Source organism: Emydura macquarii, unplaced genomic scaffold (assembly GCF_026122565.2).
Source record: "Emydura macquarii macquarii isolate MOO-44397 ecotype Brisbane River unplaced genomic scaffold, CSIRO-AGI_Emac_v2 contig_1230, whole genome shotgun sequence".
Classification (NCBI taxonomy): Eukaryota; Metazoa; Chordata; order Testudines; family Chelidae; genus Emydura; species Emydura macquarii.
Window position 1 is genome coordinate 5,243,422 of NW_027131367.1, and position 27,832 is coordinate 5,271,253.

The window sequence follows — 27,832 nt, forward strand, 5'->3', positions numbered from 1 at the left end:
TCCCCCCTTTACATTTTTCTTTGTGACTTGGTTAGGCAGGGCTAATTTTTGTAAAATTGTATTTAGCACTTTTCACTATTAAAAGCAGATTATTATGGAAATAATAACCAAAAAATCCTCTCATGCTGTTCTGGGCTCATTGAAATACCTGACCGGAACAGCAATCAAGGGGCAAAATGGTTGGAAAATTATCCCTATTGGAGTCCAGTGCTGTATAGGTCTTGTGCTGATAGATGAATTTCAGAGTCCTTAAATCTGATTTCCTTTTCCTTTTTTTCAGGTAGATTTTATGGCCGAAATTTCAAAAATACACTTTTCCCTATAGATTTTGCACTTGCACTCAATTGTAGACACACAAAATATAATTTAGATTTCCAACCATTTAATTTGAAAAATAGATTTGCACCTGTAAATCAGAATTTAAATAGATAGCCATCATTTATGCCCACGATTAATTGCACCCACATTTGATTGCAGGTGGAAAATCAGAAGCCTCTTTGAAATGCTTTTTGCTGTCCTTTAGGAAATTACTCCAAAAGTGAGCAATGCCCTTCTAGTGTCAGTGTTTAATAGATGAAATTAACTTCACCTTTCCAGCCTTTGTTATTGACTACAGGGTATTAAACTATCCTAAATCTGCTGTGTTGTTTAGAAAGAGTTTAACAGCTGAATAATCAATGATATCTAGCAATATTGGTAACCGCATAAGCTAAATTAATTAAATTAATTAGGGCTAATTAAAATCTTGTTCTTCTGGGTGTATGCTGGTTGCAGAGGGGATCTGAAAGGAATTTTTCTGCTGCTGTACAGCATTGTACAGTTTGTTTAGATGCATTGTGTAGACTTTCTGCAGGTCTTCAAACCACCAACATTTGCTACTGCTGAAGGCAGGATACCACATCACACGATCCAGTGGCTTGAACAGGAAAGGTAAATCCTATGTTTCCATTTTTATCCCCCTCTCCCTATAGATTATAGTGTATTTAATTCCCAGCAAGCAGAGGAGGAAGTGGATACAAAAGCATTTGATGAGATGGAACAAAGCCTACTGATACTCTCTGAGACAAAATCATCTGCAGTGAGCACTACAGCTCTCTGGAAAAAGCAGGTCTCTACTATAGCAAAAGTTCACTTCCTTAATTTAAGACGTGAAAATAAGACAGTGAGAGTTATGTAAGTATTAAGATGGTTTCCTGTTTCTTTTACCAATATCTATTTATGAGCATCAGAAGTTCAAATGGCAGACGTGCCTAGATATGTTTCAGTAGTTTGTTTTATACCTGTGCTGTATACTGTAGCTTTTCAGCACGTTTATAAACTGGACATTAAGAATGTTAAATGAGTTGGAGGGCGTGACGTTGGAGTTAAACTCTTTAGGTTATGCCGATGACCTCGTATAACTTAGGGAATGTTTGATTAATCATGGTGCTCTTTGCTACCATGAAAAATCAGTGTAGTAGTCTTGAACTTACAATGAAGACAAAGTGGTTGCATCTTGGAAAAGGGACAGTAGAGAAAGTGTTGAAATGCAGGAGCAGTAGAACAAGTAGAATCTTACATGTATCGAGGCAGCTCGATCACTGCCAACTGTTCTGTCAAGGATGAGGTGAAAAGATGTGGCTTAGCCATGAGTGCTGAACAGAAACTGATGAACTTATGGACCGATTACATTTGAAAATGTATCATACCAGTGTACTAACAGTATTGCTGTATGGTCTGGGAGCAGCTGCATTAAATGAAAGCTTCAGGCAGTACGGGTGGAGGGTTCTTTGAAAGATGGCAGGTGTAAAGTGGAATGATTTTAAAAGAAATGAAGTTAAATGGGGCGGGGGGGGGGGAAGGCTGTGAAATCAGGTCATGGGAGTGACTACAGTTGAAAAGATTGTGATAATGGGGGCTCTGTAGAGGACACACACCTAATAGGATGCCAAAGAAAATAATTCAATAACAACCAAGGTCAGTCAGACTTAGAAGCTGGCCCCTGCCAAGACGGTGTGACATCATATGCAGGGGCGTGACTAAGCTGGGTTTATGGGAGGAGCAAACCATGGACAAGAGTGAATGGTGATGCTGTATTGCTCCCTGTGTCTGCCAAGATGCATGGGGGTGGGGGGAAACGAAGATGATCGCATGTAATGTAGATAAGCATGGGTATTATAGTACGTGATTCTGCTATTGAAAATTTGCTTTCCTGGGGACGAGCCTGTTCTGTAGATAACACTGATGATAATATGAGACAGACAGACAGCCTATTTTGGTTACACTGCTGCCTGCTGTAACTTCCAACAATTGTTTGCTTTTTTCCCGAGCAATTTTGAATTATGGTAAGATGTCTATAGTGGGTCTATAGTTTATCTATAGTGGGTTTGACACTATCACTGAGGGACAACTTGTTTTAAATAACATGCAAATAATTTGGCTCAGTTTTAATTGAATTTACTTGAATCACTTTATTTCTTTCAGATTGTTGCTTCTTTTAGTTTTTCTTGTAGTTCAGATTTTTATGTTTCTTATACATCACTCCTTCAAAAAGTCTGTGGTTCCTATCAGACTTTCCCCAGATTTGTACTTGCTGAAACCTGGGGAGAAATATCACAAGTACAAAACAAGTCTCCTCCTTCAGAATTCCACAGGTGAGAAGAAAAAAGCAAATACAATTGTAATGGATTACTTGTTGTGTATTTAATACTCTGGTTGTAATAATGACTTTTAAAACATAACGTCCCATTGATATGAGACAATAAAGTGTACAGAATGTGAAGGAAGGTGGGATGTACAGCCTGGAATTTCAAGAATGATCACTGCAATGAATGGTTGAGATTTTTTTAAATTTGCAACTTAGAGAACACGAAAGTATCTAATATTCTTTAAATGAGAACATTCCAGTGTTAATCACTCATGGGTGATTTTTAAGAAGCCTGTCCAAAAACTCAATGAACCTCTATCCAAACTGAATTAAAAACTGCTGTGTAAGGAGCTATCTGATTAAGATCCAGAAATTCTTCAATCTTTCCATTATGTGGCATTCTTACTTTGTATGAATGAATGAAAATGGGACATTCAAAAGTTCCCGACATTGAAGTCAATGGGAGTAGAGTTAGACCAACACTGAGCACTTGTGAAAAGTCCACCTTAGAGTGGTTAAATTCCACATCCCTCCACCCTCTTTTTTTAAGGGTTTGTGGGGTAAAGTCCATGAACCTGCAGTCAGTACAGTCAAAAACACACAGTGTGTGTCAGATATGTTAGATACACAGAGTTTGTATAGCAAAAACAAAGAGAGTCCTGTAGCACTTTAAAGACTAACAAATTTAATTTCTGCAGGCATAAGGTTTTGTGGGTTGTAACCCACTTTGTCAGATGTCTATAGCTTACACCGAGTTTGTATAGCTTACAACCTCAGTTGTTTGAATCCGGTTTTCCAAAAGAGAGTAATGTCCTATTCATGTTAAATAACTCCAGTAAAAAGAGAGTGTTTATAACTGAAACTTTGATTATCCAAACTTATCCATGTGCCTCATGATATTTTATATAATCAGTTTATGAACTATAATTTACTTTAATTTGATGTACACAGCAAACAAAACTTCCATTATTCAAATTTTTGTGTGGATGTTGATGGAAGGAGGAAGCTGAAATCAAAACACAACCTCTGTTTAAAATATTTGATGTGTCTCTTTATACATGCAGGGAAACAACAATAACGACTCATAAAGAAGATAGATAGTATGAGAAAAACGACTCTCTCTTGTTTTCTTGATATAAATGTGTTCATAATTTCTGTGTAAAGTTTGCATGCAACCAAATACGTTTGTGGTGAATAGTCATGTCTGCTTCTTTATTGTCTTCTACTAGGATTGAATGTTGATAACCTCATCAGCTCTCTCAGAAACCAGAAGATATTGATTGAGATGTTCAATGACAGTGATTATGTGTCAGTTGCGCCCCATAATGCAGCTTTAAATGTCTCTCTTTCAGAAAAGGTAAGCAAGATGGCCATGTGCTGCAGTACTACTGGCCCTTTGCGGGTACCTCAGTAGTAGTTTTTGGTGCACTGTTCTCTGAAAGACTTTTTCAGGATCAAGCTCTTCATATGATCCTATTGCTCATATTTAAGTTAGGGTGATAGTGACAGTTTAATATAGTCTGTGCTGTGCACCTGAACCTTCACTATCCTCTCCAGACACTGGGGTTTTTTAAAGAATAAGTTAATTCTAGAACTTTTCAAAAGTGGGGTAATAACACAATGAAGAAAATATTGATTATTCCCTGGCGGAAGATAGCTTGTCTAATTATCGACTGGAAATTTTAGCAACGTAAACATAACTTCAGCATACTAGTTCGACTAGTTTAATAAAATTTCCATTTCCCATTTTGAAATCAAAAGTCAAGAGAGATCTTATTTTGTTTTGTTTTTTACGTCTGCCAGCATTTGAGTGCATGGCATTATAAATCAATTATTTCATTTGTGAATGGTGCAGAATGCTGTTTTTATATTCTGTGGGACTGGGATGTGAAGGCATGAATAGTACCACAAGTGATTACATTTCTAGCCGAATCTAAGGCTCATTCTTGGGTGTGGTTGTCATTGAGTTAATTTAAAAAAACAAAATCCCCTCAGATTTGCAGTCCTTCTAAACACCTCTCAACCTCTTTTATTATTTTTTTTAAGGGGGAAAAAAAGAATTTTAGCCTCTGCTAACAATGGATTAATACTGTAAATTAGGGAATTTCTTTAAGTATATTGTACATTTGGTCCTTTTAATTAAACATCAAAAACATCTGGGGTGTTTTAATGTATTAACTTTGTGCACCCAACACCGTCTCTTTTCATATTAGACTGTCACCTCATTCTCAGTTCACCTTCGCAGCCCTTTGGATCTCACCCAAACTGCTCATGCAACAACGCTTTAGTATGGAAAGAGAAGTGCATGTATTGGAGTGCGTGGGTTAATATGTAAATCAAAGCAATTTCTTTCAAGTCCAACATGTGATCTCAAGTGGAAAAACGTGGTAAGGTTTGAAGAAATGAGGATTGTACCTCGTATGTTACTAAGAGGAAACAATTTACAACACTAGGGTCTTGCCTTTTGTTCCCCTTTCTTGGTAAAGTTAACATCAGATTGTTACAGAATAGGGGAGAGAGACTCAGTTGGTGTAAATTGTCATAGCTCTGACGTCAGTGGAACTATAACAGTTTACACCAGTTGAATATCTGCCCCCGTATGTTGCAAGTGTGACCTGAAGAAGAATTCTGTGCAACTTGGAAGCTTGTCTCTCTCAACAACAGAAGCTGATCCAATAAAAGGTATTATCTCACCCACCTCGTCTTTCGAAGATCCTGGGACCAGCACTGCTACAATAACACCGCAATGAGTATTAAAGTTAGATAACAACCAATCTGGTAGTCAAAGGACACATTTTCATAAAGTTTTTTTCATGGGAATTAATTTGATTAAGTTTCTGTCCTTTAGATTATGATTTTTTTTTTACTGAATTGGGATAAGTGTTAGTAACACTATGCTTTTTAGGGAGTTCTATATTGCACAAAGAGTTTTTACTCAATCTACAGTTCTTATGATGGCAATTTAAGTCTATATTATATTCAACCAAAGATATCTCAGTACTAACTTTTATGCTGCAAAATTAACATTGAAAATATTTTCTTTGTAGAACTACATTTTTACAGCTGTATTCAACAATACTATGGTGCACTCTCTGCCTGTTTTGATTAACATCATTAGCAACCTGTTTCTCCACAATTTAAATGTGACTGAGACTATTCAAATCTGGAGCAGCCCATTCATTCAAGTAAGTGGAGTTCAAATCAGGAAGAATCATAGGCTTAAAATTGCATAATTGCAAAGTAAACAATAGCAAAATTGCAGTTGTACATGCAGTTTTGTGGTTTTGCATATTTAGGCACTTGAAAGGTTAGCCCTAGGTTGGAGCATGTGGAAAAAATGTAGCTTAAATCAAAATGATTCAATACAGTACAAAGCATAGCCAATTAATTCAAGCTGATTTTATTACTATCTTTTTCACCATTTAAAGCCTCTAAGTTAATGAAATATTGCATGTTAAGCAGTACAGCCTTTGGATTACAAAATTTATATTCAGATCTTTTTTTAAATATAATTATAAAGAGTAAATATTTATATAACGCCTGAGGGCCTCAGTCTGTAAAGGCATAGAAAAGAGATGTTCCCAAATCTGAGAATACAGATAGAGCATGAGTAAGGGGTTGGTATATGACACAATTGCAAATGAATGTGGTGACGAACTAGCATAACTTTGTTAATTGTGTATTGTAGGTTTGGGGGGTTTTAATTGGTCGTTGGAAGTAGCGAGGAAAGGAGTAGGAAAGGGCAAAGGCAAAACGAGTAATCCGAACTTGTCACCCACCTAGCTTTTGATTAGAATGTGACAGAGATGAGTCTTAAGGAGGGATTTGGAACAAGATAAGAGTATCAGAGTGTTTCCCACATATAAGGGACAGCGTGGGGTGAAGCACACCGTTGTATAGGGTGGAACTGGTGGGCAGTAAAGACTGGGAATGTTGGTGGAGCAACGGTGGAGGTCAATGTTATGTCAGGTTACTAAGTCAGCTGGGCAGGGTGGATCTGAGTTTTGAAGGGCCTTCAAGATAAAGACTAAGGGTGAAATCCTAGTCCTGTTGAATTTAATGGAAGTTTTGCCATTGACTTAACTGGGGCCAGGATTTCACTCAAGAAGCTTGTATTTGATGTGGAGGTGAGCAAGGAGACAGAGGAGAGACTCAGAATGGGATAATGTGATCAGAGCAATAAACCAAAATGATGATCTTACCAGCAGAATTCTGAATAGACTAGAGAGGACCAAGGTTGCAGTGATCAATGATGGCAAAGAGGAGGTTACAGGAGTCAACTATTCATAGTTGTCGTATTTTCTTTCTCTTGTGAATGTATTTTTTAAACTGAAAAAAAAATCTACACAAATCTTTATCGTAAGGTTTTTATTTCAGCTGCTATGCAAAATGTCTTAGCAGCGATGAACTATCCTCTTTTGGAATTAAATGAAATCAGTCCTGTCCATATCATAAATGTCACTTATGACATAGTCCTTACAGATTTTTTTTTCCCCAGGCTTGCTCTGGAACAGATAGAACAGGCTTGTGCATTAACATACATGCTGCATGTACAAAAAATGATATTTTAAAGTTTTTTATGCTTTTATAATAAGCTGTAAGTACAGTGGCATTGTTAAGAGTCTAGGTACAAGAGCGCAGGAAATCATGGTTGGAAATTTGAAAAAGAAAGTTTGAAGAGTTGTTTTTAGTCTCCAGCATATTCTGATTTCCCAGTGTTGAAGCCTGATTATTTTTCAGGAAATTGCTGACACAGTTTTCAAACTGGAGTTTTTTTTTGAAGCCACATTACTAGGAATCATTGTAACGGGGATGCCACCCTATTTTGCCATGGAAAATGCAGAAAACCATAAGGTAATCTTCAATTTGAAATATGTAGGTTGGGTCATTTTAAATCTTGAGTAGGTAAATAAATATAAAACCTTTTTCTAAGATCATTACTGGACAATACAATCCTGCAATAGTAGCTTGGTAATGACTGTTGTCTGAGATGCAATGGTGGGATGAATCTTAGGGTATAGAACTTCAGAACCAAGTGGTATGTCAGCACGCCTCAATATTAAAAGGATTTGATGTGTGTCTAACCGTTTCCTGAGTGCACCTGCCTGAAAAATATATGTACATAAGTTAAATTTTATATAAGGGAAGACCAACAAGTAGTTGTGAACGCAAATTATATTAATCAAATCTGAACATGAGCAGAAACAAGGGTATTTTCCATATAGAAGAACTAACTGTAGCTTTGGAGATGGATGGAATTGGACACTCGAGTCCTTTCATAGCCTGTACCAGCTGGTTGCACAGCTGAAACCAAAGAAAGTAGGATTATAGAGAGCACACAATTCATATTCCTCTTGGGTGTTTTGTTTCTATCCCTTCTTCCCAAAACTAGCAAGTGCTTCGCCTCCTCTCCTGCCCCCTAAAAATTGCAAATTGGGAATAGCTCCAAAGAAGACACTGGAATGATGCTAATGTAAAACCTGTGCATTTGAGAGCAGAGTTAGGCCCAAATTGTGTAAGCAATGACAGGGATTATAACATTACTGCCATTCGTGGCATTTTTTACACCTGTTTTAATTTTTTTTTCCTCTAACAGATCAAAGCCTATCCTCAGCTTAAGATCTCAGGACTTTATCCGTCTGCTTACTGGACTGGACAAGCAGTCATTGACTTTCCTTTATTCTTCATTATTCTTGTTCTGATGATAGGAAGCTTATTTGCATTTCATCCTGGTGTTTATTTTTACACTAGGAAGTTCCTTGCTGTTGTAAGTCTAGTTTGATTTACTTCTCTGTTCCCCGTAAAGTCCTTTGTTAAAGTGTGTAAGAAATGTGATGTGTTTGCAAACATGAGAGCTAGTTGGAAAAATTTCACCCAAACGTCATTTCACTGGAATTTGCCAGATTGCTGAAATCTAAATTTTTCAGGGAGGCGGTTCAGTTTTGACGAAGTTCTGACAGAACCGCTGCCTGCCAGGCAGATTTCTGCTGGAAACTTGACAGCTTTCCTGCCAGCGTGTCTACCTGCTCCTGTGAATCCTGAGCTTCTGGGCTCTCACCTTCACAGCAATCTGCCTGGCAGGGTGACAGGGAGCTTGAGAGACCCAGGTCTCACACTTGCAGGTTCTTGGCAGCTGAGACTACCAGATTCCCCTGCTCTGGGGCAGCCCACCAGGGTCCCAGATCTCCCCTGGACTCTGGCTGTAAGACCCTGGAGACAAAACTCCATTTCTTTATTGAGAACAAGTAAATTTTGGATTTTCCTTTGAGCTGTTCATACTTGGTAATGCTATCATTAGACTATCATCCCATCCCTCCCTCCAACATACCTGTTCTTGTTTTAATTTCTTCAAAAGTCAATAAAATTAATTGAGGATGAAACTTGCAACACTTACCAAAATATGTATCGAATTAGCATTTCTGGGAGACCCGGTAGTGCCACAGGGGAAACGATTTAAAGAAAAGATTGAAATTTAACTATGAGAGATTGGACTTGCTGTCCTGCTTGCATTTTTTATCAGAAAGTGTTAATAGTACATCTCACCCGTATTATGCTGAGTACAGCATCTCTAAACAATTAAATTAGCTTTTAATTGACCAAGGACCAATTGGAGATGAAAATGTACTCTAAAAGTATCCAGTCATTTACAAAATACATTTCAATAACAGGTTTGAATTTCTTGGTATACTGTATATTCTGAGAGCACAGCATATGGTTAATTTTTCTAATAAAAGTCTTTTTTTTATTTCTTGCAGATCTTCTGCCTTATTGGCTATGTACCATCAGTAGTGCTGTTCACTTATGTGGTCTCTTTCACCTTTAAAAAAGTGCAAAATACCAAAGAATTTTGGTCATTTATTTTTTCAGTGGTAAGTCAGCCTCTTGTATTTAGTTAATTTTAAACATCTTTTTCCATAAAGCCAAATCAACATTTTTTCCAGTTATGATTTGGAAATAATTCCCTCGTATTTAAACGATTTGTCATTTATTTAATTTACAACTGAAAAGGAAAGAAATTATGGGCAGTTTATTTACCTGCATGTTATACATAATATTGAGGTAAATAAACTGCACATAACTTGGAATTGAAAAGGAAAGAAATGAAGTAAAAGACAAATGGTCATATGTGTGACAGTACATAGATTTCTTTGCTTCTCTTCGTTGCAACCACTACAGACTCATTTGAAGAGTTATACTCCGCTTGGAATAAGACAAGCAATTACATTTGTCACAATCCCTGGGCAGGCTTCCGTTTCAGAGACCCTCTTTGAATCCCTCGAGTGCATTCCTTTCTGATGGCAGGCCTGTGCCTTCACTTCTCTTTGGGATGAGATCCCACTATCCAGTCTCTCTCCAACTGGCTTTCCAGGTTACACCTCCCTGGGTGCCAGCCATGTTACCTAGTAGGTGCAGGTGGAGCGGCTCCTCCAGGGTACTATTTTAGCAGCTAGGGGTCAGTAAGTGTATGCAGTGACACGGAAGCAGTTTCTTCAAACCAAAGATACTCGGTACATGTGGCTGAGAGAAGTAGATTTAAAAATAACACGACCTTATATGCATGTTGTCTTACCCATGTTTGGCATTCCCCTAAGTAGACATGACAACCTTGGTCTCCCCCGTTCTCTCTGGGCACCAAGTCACAGCTAACTTGTTGCTAGACCCTGGGTCTCAAGTCAGTCTATCTATATGTCAGCTTTGCTGCATGCTTACTCTGTGTCCCTATCAGTTTCCAGCTGAGCGACTAATTCTTCCCTTCTGTTCTGCCAAAGCAACCCCCTTTTCATATCCGCCCTAGCCTTGAAATAGGAAAACATGCTAATTTGGATGGTGCCAGTCAGGTAGGTTCTTCCCCCAATTGAAGGCCCAGCAGGTACCTGAGAAGTTATCTTATCTGTGTCATCGTTTTACCCATCCTAGATACCTTAACAACCTCCGTTAGAGCCTGCTTCGATTTAACTGCGTTGAGTCAGCCAGCAAGATAAAATTGAACAGGGAAACCAAGTCATACAGAACATTCCTAAGAAATAATACAGACAGCCTTCTGATTTGCCACACCTTGTAATAATTGTTTGTGGGATAGGCTTGGATGAAAATAAATTACAATTCCTTTTCTTTTTTCTTGTTTTAGACTGCCTTGGTATCTACTGTTGTCACTGAAGTAGCATTCTTTCTGAGATATTCTGCGGTAACCACCATTCTTCATTATGTCTTCTGTGCCTTCATTCCAATCTATCCTCTTATTGGATGCCTGATTTGTTATATCAAGGTAAGCTTTTGGAGTAGTGGGAACTTTGAAAGTCACTTCAGGGGCCTATGTATATTGCATATGTATATGCAAGGTAATATGTTTGATCTACACGTAAGTGAATGGGGAGGTTTCCCTCTGCATTGCTCTGTCAGACACCTGGGTTATAAATAGAAGAAACAGAGTATTTGTTAAATATATATAGGCAAATTCCTTGCCGCTTTGTCTATGGAGTTGAGCTGTCTCCATGTTTTGATTACTGGAAGCCTGCAATTGACAGAATACATTGGTCCTGATTCTGATCTCACTCTACACCCCGGTAAATAAGGAGTAACTCTGCAGAAGTCAATGGGATTGCACTGACGTAAATCCAGCGCAGACCTGCATCAGACTCATAAAGTCTGTAAATAAAATGTCTCAAATAGTTCATTATAATCTGAAATCAAATTTGTATGTAAAACGTAGTATTTGATGCAAAGCGCTTTGTGTAAATATTCATCACATTGCCAGGTATCACAGGAACACCCACAAAAGAATGAAAAATACCATGAGCCATGGGACAGACTCTTGGTAGCAGTTATAGCGGTAAGCATCAATAATTTGTCAATAAATGTTAGGAAATGTTAACTTTGAATGAAAAGCCACTTCCTAAAGACATTCCTATTGTAAGTTGTTTAAGAATTTAATGTAATGCTTATAAAACAGAGTGGGTTACAGAATAGACAACAGCAGCATAAACTGCCTTATTCCCTCTGCTCTACACCCATTGCCCCAGCTGCGTGGCTCAACCCTACTCTTGGAAGATAAAAATGCTGATGGGGATAACGGAAGAGTTCAATCTCTGCGTGTGTTCAGTCATTAGCTTCTCTACTGAGTCTGCCAATTAGAGCCGAGTTGAGATGTTTTTGTGACATACTGTCTGCAAGGAACTGGACTGAGACATACCAGCTCATTTGACTGAGGCCAAGTTACAGCCTTCACATAGTAAGAAAGGTCTGGCCTAGGACAGATTTGCGTGGATCATTAAAAAGAGAAAATTGTCATATCCAGTTTGCTTACAATAACATTTTCCTCTACTTTCTGTTCTGTTTTTGTGGGCCAAACTTCAGAAAACCATTTCATAAATATTAATTAAAAAGTACTGATTTAAATCATATTTCACTCATAAATAACTGATTTATATTTTATACAAAACAGGAAGAATATTCTAATTATAAGAACACACAGCACTTATACTGTGTGAAACCATTTTTGGAAATATACCCCTCTGACTTCTAATAGAATTAGTTAGTGATGTGATTTCACAGCCTTGGAATATGTCATTAACACTTTCATGCAGGGAGGGAATCAACATTTCTTGGCATTCATCCCATTGACAACTGTTTGGCCTCAAGGGGCTGGAAATGTTTTGATTAACTGTAATTGTTTTCTTGTCTATTTTAGCCTTATTTGCAATGTGTAATTTGGCTATTCCTTCTGCAATATCTTGAGATGAAAAATGGAGGTAAATCGATCAGAGAGGACCCATTTTTCAGGTCTGTATTGGTTAATAGGATCTCTTAGAGTATTGGTAGCACGAAATGGGAGTAGTTAATGTGCAGCAAGACACATCAAAGATAAAAACAAAAATCCCCTTGTCACGGGAATAATATGTCATATTGTATTATTTTAAAACCATGCAGCCATTGCTTGGTCTGTACTGGTATCATCCTTATATTAAAACTTATGTATCTGACATAGTTTAGATAATTCTTTTCTGCTAGAATGACCATTTTAAGGGCCATTCCCTCATAAAATATATGTATACAATTCACATTAACTAATAAATCATAAGAATGGCCAGACTTTGGTCAGATCGGTGGTCAGTCTAGCCCATTATGCAGTCATCTCACAATGGCCAGTGCCCGATGCTTCAGAGGGAATGAACAGAACAGGGCAACAATAGATATGCCTTCTGAAACAGATCTATTTCAAAATGTAAAATTGGCTGCATTTGGTCTCATCATTGACGAAGTGTGTTTATTGCATTATGTTTGTTTGACAATTCAGGATTTGCATCCTCATTTAATCAGCATGAATAGTACTCAGATACCTTGCATAAAAAAATCTGGATAATTGTAGCCAGCTTGCATTGGTGCAGAGTTTTAACAATCAAGTTGTGATATATATTATAAACTTATTGTGCAAGGTATAATATTTTAAAAGAAGAATACTTGCATCTAAATTTAAATTGCATTCTTCAGCTATATAAAAACAAGTAGAATATGTAAATTAATTAACCAGACAGAAGATATACTTAGGTCTTAAAATATTAAAGGGAGACTAGTATTTTGACAATTTCAGAGTTCCATCAGTTTGCAAAGAAGGGCTTTGATCTTGCAAACGTTTGTAACTGATCAAATACCTATTCACATGTGTTAACAGGATTGGGAAAATGTGAGTATTGTATATGCCATTTATCTGCACTCTATTCTTAGAAGCTAAAGATGTTGTACAGCTATTTCATCATGAACAGCTTTGGAAATTTGCCCCATTGTTTATAACAGTAATACCACTGCAATTGTTGTGAAATAATTTTAACATTCACCGGTTGCCATAGCTAAGAATCAGCAGGAAAGGGCTTTCTTTACGTTTAAAAGATCTGTATTTCTGTGGTGTGACTGCTAGCAGCATATATCTCCAATGGCTGGTGATGGGACACTAGATGGGGAGGACTCTAAGTTACTACAGAGAATTCTTTCCCAGGAGTCCGGCTAGTGGAGTTTGCCCACATGCTCAGGGTCTAACTGATTGCCAGATTTGGGGTCGGGAAGGAATTTCCCCCTGGGTCAGATTGGCAGAGACCCTGGAGGTTTTTCGCCTTCCTCTGAAGCATGGCGGCAGGGTCGCTTGCAGGTTTAAACTAGTGTAAATGGTGAATTCTCTGTAACGTTAAGTCTTTAAATCATGATTTGAGAACTTCAGCATCTCAGCCAGAGGTTAGGGGTCTGTTACAGGAGTGCAATGTGCAGGAGGTCAGACTAGATGATCATGATGGTCCCTTCTGATCTTGAGTCTAAGAGTAGCCTTGTTAGTGCAGTTTTTTGTTGTTGTTTTTGCTTATTCCCTTTGACTGCAGTTCTTTTTAAGAGACACCTGAATTTTATTTTTTAAAGCTTTTTCCACTGATTTTTTTTTTCTCCCCTTCGCACCAGGGTGGTATTGCATGAGTTTATTGCTTCTCAATGTAACAAAGATAAAGGACTTGATCTTTCTGTCAATAATCGGGGAGATCTCCAGTGAAATCCCTGGGAGTTTTGTCTGTTTAAAGACGACTTAATAGAGGTTATTATTTTTTCCTCTCTTTAGAACTAATTCTACAAAGATCAAACCTTGGAAATTTCCAGATGATCCACATAATGAGAATGAAGATGAAGATGTAAAGGCAGAGAGATTGCGGGTCAAAGAAATGACAACCTGCCAGAGCTGTGATGAAGTAATAGTATAATTATGATTGAATCACTTGGGGACAGGGTGAGATCAGATAAAATTGCTGTCAATAAATCAACATATGCCAGCTTTGAAATAATAAATTAATGTTTAATTGAAAATTTTAAAACTAAACACAGGCTTTATCTTCTGAATTAGTTACTTGTTTCAATTATTTTGTATTAAAAAGATTCAGAAGAGCAAATAGGATTCTATTTTTTCACACGAGTGAAACTTGGGTAAATGTCAAAGAACCTTATTTTACTGTGATAAACTTTCAGTTTGCCCATTGGGGAGAATGTTTTTAGCACCATGTTTTAAAAAATAATTAATGAAGTTAATATATTTATCTTCTGTTTCTTAGAGACCAGCAATTCTGGTCAGCAATCTGCATAAAGAATATGATGAAAGGAAAGATTTTCTTCTTGGGAGAAAAATAAAGAAAGTGGCAACTAAACATGTCTCTTTTTGTGTAAAAAAAGGTTGGAGTTAAATTAATTACCTTTGAACAACTACATTTTTCAGGAAAAAAAAACAGTTCCTTTTTGTTCTTGAAATAGATGGACAACATTTTGTATGTTGTTTTTAAATTTCTTTATTCAGGAGAAATACTTGGATTGTTAGGACCAAATGGAGCTGGAAAAAGCACACTGATTAACATGCTGGTGGGAGATGTTGAGCCAACTACTGGCCAGGTATAGCACATGACTGCAAACTAACAGGAAATGAATTGGGCTATCTATTCTTTGTTAGTTTTCTTACTATTTTGCTCACCAGCATCTATAAGTATTTTTGTTTCCTTTATAAAGATATGCAAAACCTGTAAAAATACTGTTCTCTTTTCCACAGGTGCTGATGGGAGACTCTGCTTTAGGATTGAATAGTGAGGATAATTCTGTTAAATTTGTGGGATATTGTCCTCAAATAAACCCACTTTGGCCAGATATTACATTGCAGGAGCATTTTGAAATATATGGATCTATCAAAGGAATGAATGAAACCGACGTGGAAGAAGTCGTAAAACGGTAAAAACTAAGTACAGAATTTTTTGCTTGCAGTCGTATTTTAGCTGGGTTCTATTCAATAAGCTAACAATAGATTTCATAAGTTTCTTGTGCTGTGTTTTTATCTGACTATAGTGGACTGATTTTAGTAGTTTGAGCAAGAGGTGACCATGTTTTGGAAGGGAAAAATCCAACAGTATGGAATGCCTTTGACTTTATATACATCTTTATTTCACCTTGAGAACATACAGTATACTCAGTGATTTCTAAGTGAGATGAATAAAATGTAGCAATGTAAAAACTTTAATCATGTTTTTAAAAAAATCCTTATAAGAATAAGGTTTGTAATTAGCAGAGGAATGAGTTATTTAACAGTTATACTAAGAGGAATGACAAAGCATATTTTGAGGATATCTGCTTTCCTAAACAATGTTCTCACTGGTTGATGAAACTACAGATACTGTGTATTGGGTGTTTTGCAGCATTGCAAGTGCCCTTGAGCTGAAAGACCATCTACAGAAAATTACAAAGAAATTAGCAGTAGGAATTAAACGTAAGGTATGGAGAAGGTTTTGAAAGAAGTTGAATTCAGTATTTACATGACATGACGGTTGTACAATCATATTTACCCCTCTTTCTTTCGTGTCAGTTATGTTTTGCACTCAGTATGCTGGGCAATCCCCGGATTACACTGCTAGATGAACCATCTACTGGTATGGACCCTAAAGCCAAACAGCACATGTGGTGAGTGTAACATTAAGCCAGACTTACAAGAGACTTTTTAAAAGAGATTACATCGTTGGATAATATGACAGTAACACTCTGACTCCAAAGCTCACAGTGGTAGTAAGTAATGGATCACTATAGCCAAATCCTAAGAATTTACTCTTCTTTCGAGCCATGTGCATAGCTTTCCTTAATGTTAATAGCAGTTGCCTCCATGTTTTCTTCAAATTATTTGCAGATTAATAGCTTATTTCCCTTTGAAGATACATTTCTTTTGTTTTATAACAATCAAAAGCATATATTCACAACTCAGTGCTTTCACAGCAATTTAAAATTCATCATAATTAGCATACAGTGGACAAAATAATAGAATCCTACATAACATCACCCCATTCAGGAATAGTAAACTGAGCTCCTCAACTTCATCCTCTTTCAGTGACTGTCCTTCCTGAGATGCCTAAGAAACCAAGTAGGTGTTCAATGTGAAGTTCATTTCAGAGTTGTGCCCAGCTATTAGGTTAAACCAAGGGAGCTCTAGTTTGAGGACGTCTGCTTGTCACCAATGTGGTAACAAAAAGAGGCAGTGCCTCCAAGCCAAGTAGCAAACCGTTTTGTGTGTTTGACAGTACATACCATGCTTGTCATGGTATCCATGGGATAAATTCGAGAGCTAGCTGACAAATTGCAGAACTGTATGATAAAATATTTTATCATTTATTTTATATATATATATATAATATAATTTATCATGCACATTTGACCATCGCCACTGCTCTTTTCCTACTAACCCATCTCTCCCAGGATTTACTCTAACATTCCAAACTTCTAAGCAGCTTCCGTCATCATTTTAGAGAACAATAACCAGCCAAATAAATGTTCCTCCTTTGCCCCCAAATTGTGGAATTTCCTCCCAGGGCCCAGGATAGGTAAGATTCAGTACAGGACCAGTAACTGCTTCTGGGTGCCTAAACAGTATGCACTTTGCATTTTAAATTTGCATTTTCTTTTAATAACAAGGCTCTTGGGATTAAGGAACATCCAAAGCCCTGCAAAATACTGAAATGATTTTGTTTTTATCGAGAATAACTAAAAAAGCCTCAGAAACTGAAAAAAAAAGATACATTTGGTTTTCTTTGCCCTAGAATGAATAAAGCTGATCATGTGGCTGAGGGGTTTGTGTTGTTGTTGCTAAAATATTATTTTCCTAACATATGTGTCATGTTAAAGATAATTTGTAGTTGTATTTACTATATTTCATTGATTTCAGGAGGGCAATTCGAGCAGCATTTAAAAGCAAAGATAGAGCAGCAATTCTGACCACTCATTATATGGAAGAGGCTGAAGCTGTTTGTGATCGAGTTGCAATCCTGGTGTCTGGACAGTTAAGGTATTGTAGACTTTTAGTAGTCCATGCAGATTTGGACATTTTGTGTAAAAGAAAACATGGTGTCTCTCAACTTGAATATGTTTATAGCATTAAAATAAGTACAGCCACATTTGCATTCATCTTAATCCTCTCACAAAATAATCTAATTCATAAAAAGAAACTATTGAAAAAAGCTCTGCTTTTTTTTTTTCTTGACAAATTATATTTGTCTCAACAATCTGTAGATGTATTGGTTCAGTTCAGCATCTAAAGAGTAAATTTGGCAGAGGATATTTCTTGGAAATGAAATTAAAAGAAACAGCAGGCGTACAACAGGTGGAGTTTCTTCACAGACAGATTTTGCACATCTTCCCAAATGCAAGTCATCAGGAAAGGTAAAAGTTAATAAATAGAGGACCGGTCCTTAAAAAGAAAAAATGTATTTGTATTAATGCATGTTTCATTTTTTTCAGTGTGTTATGAGTAGTGATCTCATGTTATCAACATTTTAATAAATATTTATGAATAAAAATATGCCTAGAAAAGAGAAAATGTCTTGAAAGTTCACAAAGCAAAATACCTTTATTCATAGCAAGGCCATAGATTATGCTTTTATAACAGTTGTGACCTGCTAATTTCCTTTGAGCGTGATCTTTTCCCCACTCCAAAAAATTTGGATGGTATCTGTGTTCCTGCATATGGTGCTTAGCCACATCTCTTTTGTCCTGTCATCAAGAGCACTTACAGAAATTCAAGTAATTTAGTGTTTCAGTAGATTTATGGAAGTGGAAAAATGCAAATTCTTAACAGTAATACTTTATTCTACTTTGTTCACTGTTTACAAGGACCAAGAAGAGGCTATCATAGAAATAACAAAGAACTTTTCTCAGGTGGGGCAGTTTTGGTGGAAAGGTCAGTCTCAGAAAGGAAATCATCTGGTGACAGATTTTCCATTCTGGATCTTAACCTTTGCCTCAGTTCAAGAAATTTGGGTTGTAACAAAGACTTGCCAGGTGACTCTGTCAGCCTCTTAATTCTTAGGGTGTGACCTTGGAGTAGGGTGACCAGATAGCAAGTGTGAAAAATCAGGACAGGGGGTGGGGAATAATATGTGCCTGTATAAAACAGCCCCAAATATCAGGACTGTCCTTCTAAAATCAAGACTCCTGGTCACTCTACCTTGGAGTTTCCCTTTTTAAATGGAATAAACCAGGTGGTTGGGAGATTTTTTAACTGCCCACCAAAAAGAATACCTGATAAGTGTGGCCAGTGCAGATGGTTCTGTCTCAGGTGCCAAAGAGGGCTGACACAGAAATTTGATGGCGTCTTTGAAGGAGTCCTGGCTGGTGTGTCTGGTTCTGGCCTCTGTCAGGTTAGTGGACCAAATAATCTGTTCCAAAGTGGTAATTCCTACATCCCTGTGTCACTATATGATTACCAGTGCTTTGCCTACTCCTTAGAAAATGAATATATGCTCAGTCACGTGAAAAGTCTTTCTTTCCTTTTGCTTTCAGCAGTTTTGGCCTGGGAAAATCTCTCACTGTATTTTATGGGTTTTTTTCCAGTTTTGCCTCCATTTTGGCATATAAAATTCCTAAGGAAGATGTACATTCGCTCTCACAGTGTTTTTCTAAGCTGGAAGAAGGTAAGACCAAGTATTTGCCAAGCAAATAAGGTAAATAGAAATCATTTTGCCAACCACACAGCCTGAAATATTCTCCCTGACCCTGTGTACCATGTAACTTTACTCTTCTTCAAATCCCTTCTCAAAATTCACTTAGTTTGGTTAGCTTTTTTAATGCTAACCTCTGCTCCATTACTCCTGCCTTTTAACATGCTTCCCTCATAACACATTATATATAACCCCACTGTACTACTAACCTATGTACACAATTCAAGGTAAAAAAACTAAACGGATGTGAATGCAGCAAGGACCTGATTCAGTTCCCATCCCAGTCTATAGGTACTTACAGTGGGTAAATATATTTAGTTCTAGAGGGTTTTTAAATCCAGCAGACAAAGGGCAAAACAAGCTTCAATGACTGGAAGTTGAAGCTAGAAAAATGAAACTGGATATAAGGTGCAAATGTTTAACAGTAAGGGTAATTATCCACTGGAACAGAGTACCAAGAGATATGGTAGATTTTTCATTGTTTAATCTTTAAAGTCAAAATTGGATGCATTTCTAAAAGACATGCTGTGGTAAATCAATTGCCAGATGGTGTTTTGTGGCCTGTGTTATGCAGGTCAGAATAGATGATCATAATGGTCCCTTCTCACCTTAAAATCTATGAATATGTGAAGCCATCAGTGTGGCTCAGCCCCCAGAAGCGTGCTTTGCACCATTGTAACCTGGTCTTTCTCATATGCCCACCGCCAAATGCACGGACTTTTGTTACTTGTCATAATACTGAGCTCAGGTTATATATTCCTTTTGAAAGAAGCCCTTTTTGTATTGGTCTGATTAGCCACTCTCACAGCCCTAGCACTGTACAGATCATTTAAACAGTGAGTGAGAAAAGTCGTTCCATCCTCCTTATGGGTCTAACAACGATCTTGCATTAGCATATCAGTTCAAAATGCCCAGAACTGACGGGGGGTAAATTTACCTTTTTTTTCCCAGGGATATCAGGCTATGGCTAGGACTGGTTTCTCAGGGGATGGAGAAAGATTATGGTGGTAGCCTGTTATCTCAGAGGTGGGGCATGGGAGTTGAAGCTAAAATCCGTAACGGTTTTTACCTGTGGAATAGGAGCTTGCTGCCTCATGCGGGTATGTCACGCAGAGTCACCACCGTCAGATCGACCTATCTGGATCGATTTGAGCAGTCAGTGAAGCGATCCAGAAGTCGACGCTGGTAAACCACCCCCTCAAGTGGCGCAGCGCTGCGTCAATGGGAACACGGTTCCCGTCGGCGCAGTGCAGTGAAGGCGCCGCGCAGAAGGGAAGCACAGCCGTCGCCGGGAGTTATGCAGGCTACTCTGCATAGCTTGCGTAACTCCCGTTGACTGCCGCCGAATCGCCAGGTCAGTGTAGACCACGGCGCAGCCTCAAGGCGCCTTCAGAGGGTGAGCCTGACTCTGTACACGAGAGGAAGGTCTTGGAGAGGATTGCGGCTGGGTACAGGGGTACCCATACGCCTTTAAGGCTCGCAAAGAAAATAGACCTAAGGGCTGAGGACCACTGGGTTGAATATTGATACATTTATTCTAAGATTCAGTGTTAAAACGGTTCAGTAAAGTTGCAGCTAGAGGCCTTTACACGAGACAAGAGTGTCGAGGTTTTTTTTGGCGCTTCTGGATGGTGCTTTTCCACCTCTAATTTCAATGAGGTTCTTTTCCACCTTAATTTCTATGACTCTGTGTGGATGCCACCTTCTAGTCTAGTCACCTTCTATTCCCTGCCACCCTGGAGAGAGGGAGACTGCGACCTAAGAACTGAATGAGTTGCTCTCACATGGCATTGCACTGGGCTGAGCCATCTAATTGTAAAACTCCTCTGTATTTTAGTGAACTTACCAGTAGATATTTGTATCATTTTAAAATATAAATATAAATCATTTAAAATATAAAATATATAAAATATAAAAATAAAGCCATTTTGAGGCATTTGATGATTAATCATTCTTAAATGTGCATTCTTTCTAATCCTTTTAACAGCAAAACATGCCTTCAATATTGAGGAGTACAGCTTTTCTCAAGCAACCCTGGAACAGGTATAGGAAGAAAATTTTATTTCATAATTGTAAAAAAAAAAAAAAAAAAAAAAAAAAACCTGCAGGTAATAGCTACAGAGGGTAAAATTTTCAAAAATGCCTAAATGGCGTAAGAGCTGAAGAGCCATTTCCAAAAATGACATAGGCACTTAAGAACATGAATTCCATTGACTTTTAAAGTAAGAGTCAAAAACAAAAGGCATGGAAACAACGTTTGGAACAAAGCAAATCCTTGTCATTAGGAATTACAACATTCAGTAACTTTTGATTAAATAAATTCAGTGTCATTTTCCTGCACAAACGGGATAAATCTCTGGTTTTATTATTGCTGACGCTGGATACTCTGCAGCTCACATTTGATGCAGACGACTACTTCCATTGTGTTATAGGCACAAATAAATCTTAACTCTCCATTCTGAAGGGTAAATAGACCCATTCAGATACTGATGCAATACGTCCTGCTTTTGTGATTTGTTTCCATGCATTTTCTTTGATTGGTAGGCATTCTGATCCTTACAGTCTGAATGCTCGTACACTGTTGATGCCATTTTTGTCCCTTTTAGGTTTTTGTGGAGCTTACTAAAGAGCAAGAAGAGGAAGATAACAGTTTTGGAACGCTAAACAACACGCTTTGGTGGGAAAGAACCCAGGAAGATAGAGTCGTTTTTTGAGCTCTTTAAGCCGTAGCATTCAACAGCTGTACTCTGCAGTTTACTTTTGTCTGACTCTCGTCGTGTGCTGAGCACTAAGAAAGCAGTTGAGATTGAGAAAAATATCTGACTTGAAAAACAATAATAATTTTATTTGGAAACTTTGAGCATATTCCCCCTTCTGGGCCTTATCCATTGATATTATGCAAGTGTGAGAGTGTCTTTATTTGTGAGGACTCTCATTGCTAGCATGTCAGTTGTCTGTTTTTAAAATTCCCAATCCACTCGCCTTACTCTGTTTTATTTTGAAGTGCTACTGTTAGATGACAATTTAGTTCTTTATTGTTTCCTGTTTGTTTGGAGCAGTCTGTGCTCAATGCATTCTAACTCCAATCTGGAGCTTGATCAGCTATTCGGTACGTGATATCATTATATAATTGACAAGCTTTCGCCTTGCTTATCTTTCAAGAGGTTGCTTCCCCCAAAGCCAGAGGTTCACAGAACCAGGGCAGCAGCACTAGGAAAAAGCCACAAAGGCCCAAGTCAGCATGGAGGATATAGCAACACTTGAAGTCAGAGACTTGTCTGAGTTGGAGTAGACATATAGATATAAGGCGGATATTTAAAGCAGATCAACTTTGACCTCTGACTGCCTGATAGTGTTCCTGTAAGCTTTATTGTCATTTCTTCTGCATAAAATTCCATGTAGATTACATTGCTACACAGACAACTCACTTAACTGCCTGATTCTAGAATCCCTCATGGAATGACTTAGACTGATTAGCTCAGCCTAATTTGTTTATATGATTCCAATTACCAATACTTAAAATTCAGTTAACTTGTATGCTGACTTTCAATTCCCATTGGATGCTGCTGATCAAAATTCTAATGCTCCTCCTTGGTAAGGATATCTCAGGTCAACTCTCTTTATCCAAAATAATCAGTATGGCACACCAGTGCCCCAGTAATGGATCCTGCTCCGTCACCTCAGTTCTGGAGTTTATTTGTTGTGTCTCAATTTTAAACTCCTCCTTGTACCACCTGTGGGTGTTAGTGTATCCAAATGACCTTACTTGTTAGTCTCTTCTCATCATGATGTTCCTCCAGTTCGATGCTGCTTCAGAATGAGTAATTTGTGTGTTCTGACTAATCCCTGCGTTTCTCCCTTGTTCTCTGCCCTCTTCTGAGTTAGCATCTCTCTGACTGATCATTAGGCACCCAATCTATAGTATAGTGATGACTAGGGATATGATTTTGTCAAGGAGCTCATGGATTCCTTGACTTTAACAGATCTCCATGACTTCCAGCTTCAGCCCTGCGTAGCAGGCCTCCAGCTCGGGCAGTCAGCCCCATGACATAGGAATGGGGCTTCCATGATTTATTGTTTATTGCCTGTATCCTACCCACAATTTTAATAAAAATTCCCATCCCAGAATCTTAATCTTAGTGATGATAGACACAGCTGTCACTTTTGCTTGAGTAAAAGTCACAGGGAAAAAGGAAATTCACCATTCATCACTAAATAGAGCCCTAAATTATATAATAAACTTAGCTTGGTATCTAATCAACATAAATATTTACATATTAAGATAATATGGCACATGGTTAATTGTTATATACCTTTTTAATGCAAATTGGCAGGAGTAACTTTAATCAAGTTACCTTTGCAAGTTGCATAAAATGTTATAATGCATGCACTTATAAGTTTAAATGTGCTTTGCAAAGGTGGATAGATTCCTTTCACTCTATATTTGTAAAAGTGTGAACACCAAATTAAAATATCTGTATGGAACTTGCATAAATGTGAGCATTTCTAGTTATATCCTTTGTTAAAACAGCAAATTGTTTTGTTGAACACATGTTCTAACACATGTTTTAAAGGCAGTTCTTTAGGTGTGTTCATTTTTTGTGACAATGAATTTACAGGCATATGCACCGATACTTTCTATTCTATCTTTGTTGCGATAATAATGAGGCAATACGATACCATGTCCAATCCACTGACAGTGCTTTTATTTCTGTCATGCTCATTTTCTCTCTCCATAAATCAAAAAAAAGTGAGATGCAAATATGGATATTGTCTCGTCACTAAGAATGCTTTTATTTGCTCTCTGGCAAAATGCTTTTCTGTAAAATAGATAATAGAGAGCCCATGTGTGGTTCTACATTCTCAGATCTGAGAGTAAATATTTATCCTATTTTGTGGTTTCGAAGAAAAAATCTTTGATTTAAAAATCGAAAGAATCAATTACTGTAATTGGCTATTTAATTTGATCTTTTTATCATCTAAATTCAGGTTATTGAACAATGTATTGCATTGTAGAATGCATTAATTGAAATGCACTGTGCAAATATTGTGTGTATCTGAAGACACTTGATACATAAGTCATATCAGTTATGTGTGTTTACCTTCAGATTAGAAAATTCCTATTTCTTCCTTTCATAAATGTTCAAAACTCAGAAAACTATGATATAAGGCAAGCTTTATACTCCCAAACTTTGTAAACCGTTGGGCAATAATTAATGTAAAATAGATTGATTGTTTAATTCCATCTGTGTAGGCTCCCAGTTGTTTCAATGCAAATCTTGTTGACTCAGTGGGGCGGGGAGAGGAGGGGAGGAGGAATGAGCCCTATATGTGTACAGGTTTTGCTTCTTTCGCTGTACATCTAGTATTGCATGGAATTATGTGGATCTTGTTTTCTTGCATATTGCACTTGAGCCCGTGAATCCCACTTAAAGCTTGATATCCTGCATAGTGCTGCAGTCCCTATGCTCAGCAGGAATGGAGAGGGTGCGTTATCTTGCAGGAGCTGGTATGTGGTTAATATGTCCATTTTAATAAGCCATATATAGTGGAACCATTTGCACTGAATTATGGTGTACTGTAATTCAGTTTATACTGAAATATAATGATTATCTGCTGAATTGTTTTAAGGCATTGATTGGACCATATTCTGCTCTGTTACACTGATGCAGTCCTATTATTGTTGGTGGAATGTATTTATTTAATGTTTATATTGCAGTAGCATCTAGAGACTGGTGCCCCGTTATGCAGGGTGCTTTACAAATGTATAGTAAATGTGAGTACCTACCCAGAAAGCTTCCTGCTGCCTTAAATCAGTCAGTTGAATTGCAGTGATGGAGTAGTAGTTTGTTCAGTTTAATAATAATGTTTCTCTGTATTGCTAACAAAGACGAGGCTGAGAATAATAATTACTTAGTGCTTGTGTTGATGTGTTGTCTTTATCCCATTTCTCTTACACATCTGCTTTACTCTTGTACTTTCTTTGCTGCTGCCTGATATCCCATCCACTCATATCCCTTACACGTTTACCTCTGACTTCATATCTACTACCATCATATCCCATCACTCGTAGGGCCTGATCCAAAACCCATTAAGTCAATACAGCAGGAACCTTTCCATTGATTTCAAGGATTTCAGGATCATGACCCTTGCATCCAGTCCTCAGTGAATGAGTAAGAGCCTATACTTACACAGTCATTATATGAATAAAACATAATGCTTTTATGCCTTATATCTTGCCAATGTACCATCTATTTTTTAATTTTTATCATCTTAATGTAAAACTATTATATAGACTAACTTTACTTTTATATAAGCATTGGTTAGTGTTTGCTGCTTTATTTGGTTAACATGACAAATCTGAAGTAGCATTGTTTCACTTCTTTCACATTCAAATACATTTTGAAATATAATAAATGTAAAAATAATGAGAGTCCTGTAACACCTTAAAGACTAACAAATTTCTGTGGGCATAAGCTTTCGTGGGCTGCTACCCACTTCATCAGATGCATACAGTTTTGGTGTACACAGACTGACACGGCAACGCCTCTGGAACTTTTCACAATAATAAATGTAGTTAAGTCACCCACTGGCACATTCAATACATATCCATTGCTAGTAGCCAACACAACAGCCTCAGAAAAACACAATTGGCCAAAAGAATGAAAAAGTTAAACATAATATTGAATATTTTCTTTCTCCAAAGGGTCGTAGACAACAGACAGGGAGATCATCTATCCTGCTGCCTTTTGGGCAAGTAGGACATTTGTCCGATCACCAGAACCAAATTTTCTTCAGACTGTACAGGTTAAATTCCTTTTCTACAAACATATACATGCTAATCTCATCCTTGAGACTCCCTACAATTGAACAATATTATTATTCATGTTGAGGTGCCCCAAATTGTACAGACTACTTCGTGTGGCCTCATTTTGCCCAGTCTCTAAACTCATGTCATTTTGATGATTTCTGCCTTTTACTGGGGTAATCTATTTTATGACTATACAGTTTACCCTTCCTTTCTTTCATACTCTTTCTTTCTTCTGATGTATGAAAATACTATGTTTGCCACGTTCTGACCCTTTTTTTGTACTTGATGCCTCTTCCCAGTTTGATTCTCTTTCATGTATAATTCCTCTGTAGCTACAGCCAGTCAGAGAGTTTTGTATTCTATCATAGTAGCCAAATAATATTGTTCTGACTTTTCTAATAGAGTTCCATTTTCTAATAGGTCTGTCACTAACTTTTCTAATGGTCCATATCAAAGGCTTTATTAAAACCTAGGAATAATGTGCCCAGTACTGTTCTCATTTACACTGGAGTAACCCCATGGATGGTTACTCTGAATTTACACAGATATAAGTGAGAGCAGAATTTGCCCCATTAATTCCATTATTTGGTGCCTAATAGATCTCAACAACAGAGAAAATTATATGGAAGATCAAACAAATTGAAGTACAATGAAATACAATTGATAGCTTAAAACTTTGACTAAAATGTTACATTTGTGCTCTGTGGCTTTTGTTGACATGTAAGTACTATAAATGATAAATTGAACCCAAACTGCATGTAATAGAGTGGCAATATGTGGCCTGGGGAATGACAGTAGAACTTGAAGCCAGGTAGTTGTGGATTCTTGTTTCAGGTCTGCCACTGACAATGCTGGGTGACCTTGGGCAAGTAACCTAGTTCCCCTATCTGTAAAATGGGTATAATAATACTTATCTACCTCACCGGGATGTTGTGAGGATCAATTAGTTAAAGTGTATACAAAACTTTGAAGATAAAATTGCTTTAGAAGTATTATAAGTAGGTATTTTTGTATTGAGGTTCTAATAACTGATTCTGCTCACATTATCATAAGAAATCCTTATTTAAAATATATTGTACAGTTGCATATAATTCATCTATAAACTATATGATGTGTGCTATATTCTTTAGTAGCAAGAATATAAGATCATTTTTATTTAAACATTGTTAGCATTCTTTTAATGCACATCCTGATATTAGTCCTCTCTTTTCTTGGGCATTTATGTTGGTTAATTTTGTACGTATGTTTATTTTTCTTTTATCACTTTGCTATATTTGTAAAACAGAAATTATTTTTGTTTTTCCCAGTAGAAAGATGCTGTTGAAATAAAGATGGTTTGGATTGCTAATGCTCCCACCTTTACGCTGTATCTGTTTTTCTGCTGTGCTAAATGTAAGGAATAATGGGTAAGAGATTCAAAAGCGCCTAAATGACTGAGGAGCATCAGTCTCGTTCATCTTCAGTTGAATGTAGTCTCCTAAATAACTTCGGGCCATCACGATGAAGTTGTTTAGGTGATATGCATCTACCTGTGGTGCATTCCACCATTATTTCTAGTAGCTGGAAAGTTTATACCTTCATGTCCTAAAGTGAATGTCCAGTGTTCACTTCTTTTTATTTTTTGCTATTTATTTAGTACCCGTAAAAAGAGCTGGACAGACACCCCTAAAGGCTGAGGTCCTCCAGCCACAGAACACATACAGCAAAGGCAGCAGCAACTCAAGTTTTTCCACATTGCCTGGCCAATGCGCCTAAATTCTGGTCTAGCGGGACCTCCTATGGCTACGCTGCCCACCACTTGTGGCGACACGTCGTGTACGTGTCGCTACGCTCCACAGCGAAAAGCAGGCTGCGTCCACACTGCGGTGTGTAGCTACACGTGTCAGTGAAAGGCGCTGGCGGGGGAGGCAGGAG

At 37.5% G+C, this 27,832-nt stretch overlaps 1 protein-coding gene across 2 annotated transcripts in view; it reads left to right on the forward strand.

Moving 5' to 3' along the window:
* The window catches only part of ABCA5 (ATP binding cassette subfamily A member 5), a 52,416-nt gene extending 25,131 nt beyond the window's left edge, over positions 1-27,285 (forward strand). For both annotated transcript variants that reach the window (XM_067547303.1, XM_067547304.1), the window contains 21 exons: positions 972-1,173; positions 2,464-2,633; positions 3,856-3,983; positions 5,674-5,811; positions 7,367-7,480; positions 8,223-8,393; positions 9,382-9,495; positions 10,755-10,892; positions 11,382-11,456; positions 12,315-12,406; positions 14,220-14,346; positions 14,704-14,821; positions 14,943-15,034; positions 15,189-15,364; positions 15,826-15,901; positions 15,993-16,087; positions 17,337-17,456; positions 17,681-17,830; positions 19,001-19,080; positions 21,095-21,150; positions 21,714-27,285. In XM_067547303.1, coding sequence (XP_067403404.1) covers positions 972-1,173; positions 2,464-2,633; positions 3,856-3,983; positions 5,674-5,811; positions 7,367-7,480; positions 8,223-8,393; positions 9,382-9,495; positions 10,755-10,892; positions 11,382-11,456; positions 12,315-12,406; positions 14,220-14,346; positions 14,704-14,821; positions 14,943-15,034; positions 15,189-15,364; positions 15,826-15,901; positions 15,993-16,087; positions 17,337-17,456; positions 17,681-17,830; positions 19,001-19,080; positions 21,095-21,150; positions 21,714-21,821 — 2,540 coding nt within the window. In that variant the 3' untranslated portion in view covers positions 21,822-27,285. The remainder of the gene's footprint in view (positions 1-971; positions 1,174-2,463; positions 2,634-3,855; positions 3,984-5,673; positions 5,812-7,366; positions 7,481-8,222; positions 8,394-9,381; positions 9,496-10,754; positions 10,893-11,381; positions 11,457-12,314; positions 12,407-14,219; positions 14,347-14,703; positions 14,822-14,942; positions 15,035-15,188; positions 15,365-15,825; positions 15,902-15,992; positions 16,088-17,336; positions 17,457-17,680; positions 17,831-19,000; positions 19,081-21,094; positions 21,151-21,713) is intronic.
* Positions 27,286-27,832: the final 547 nt, after the last annotated feature.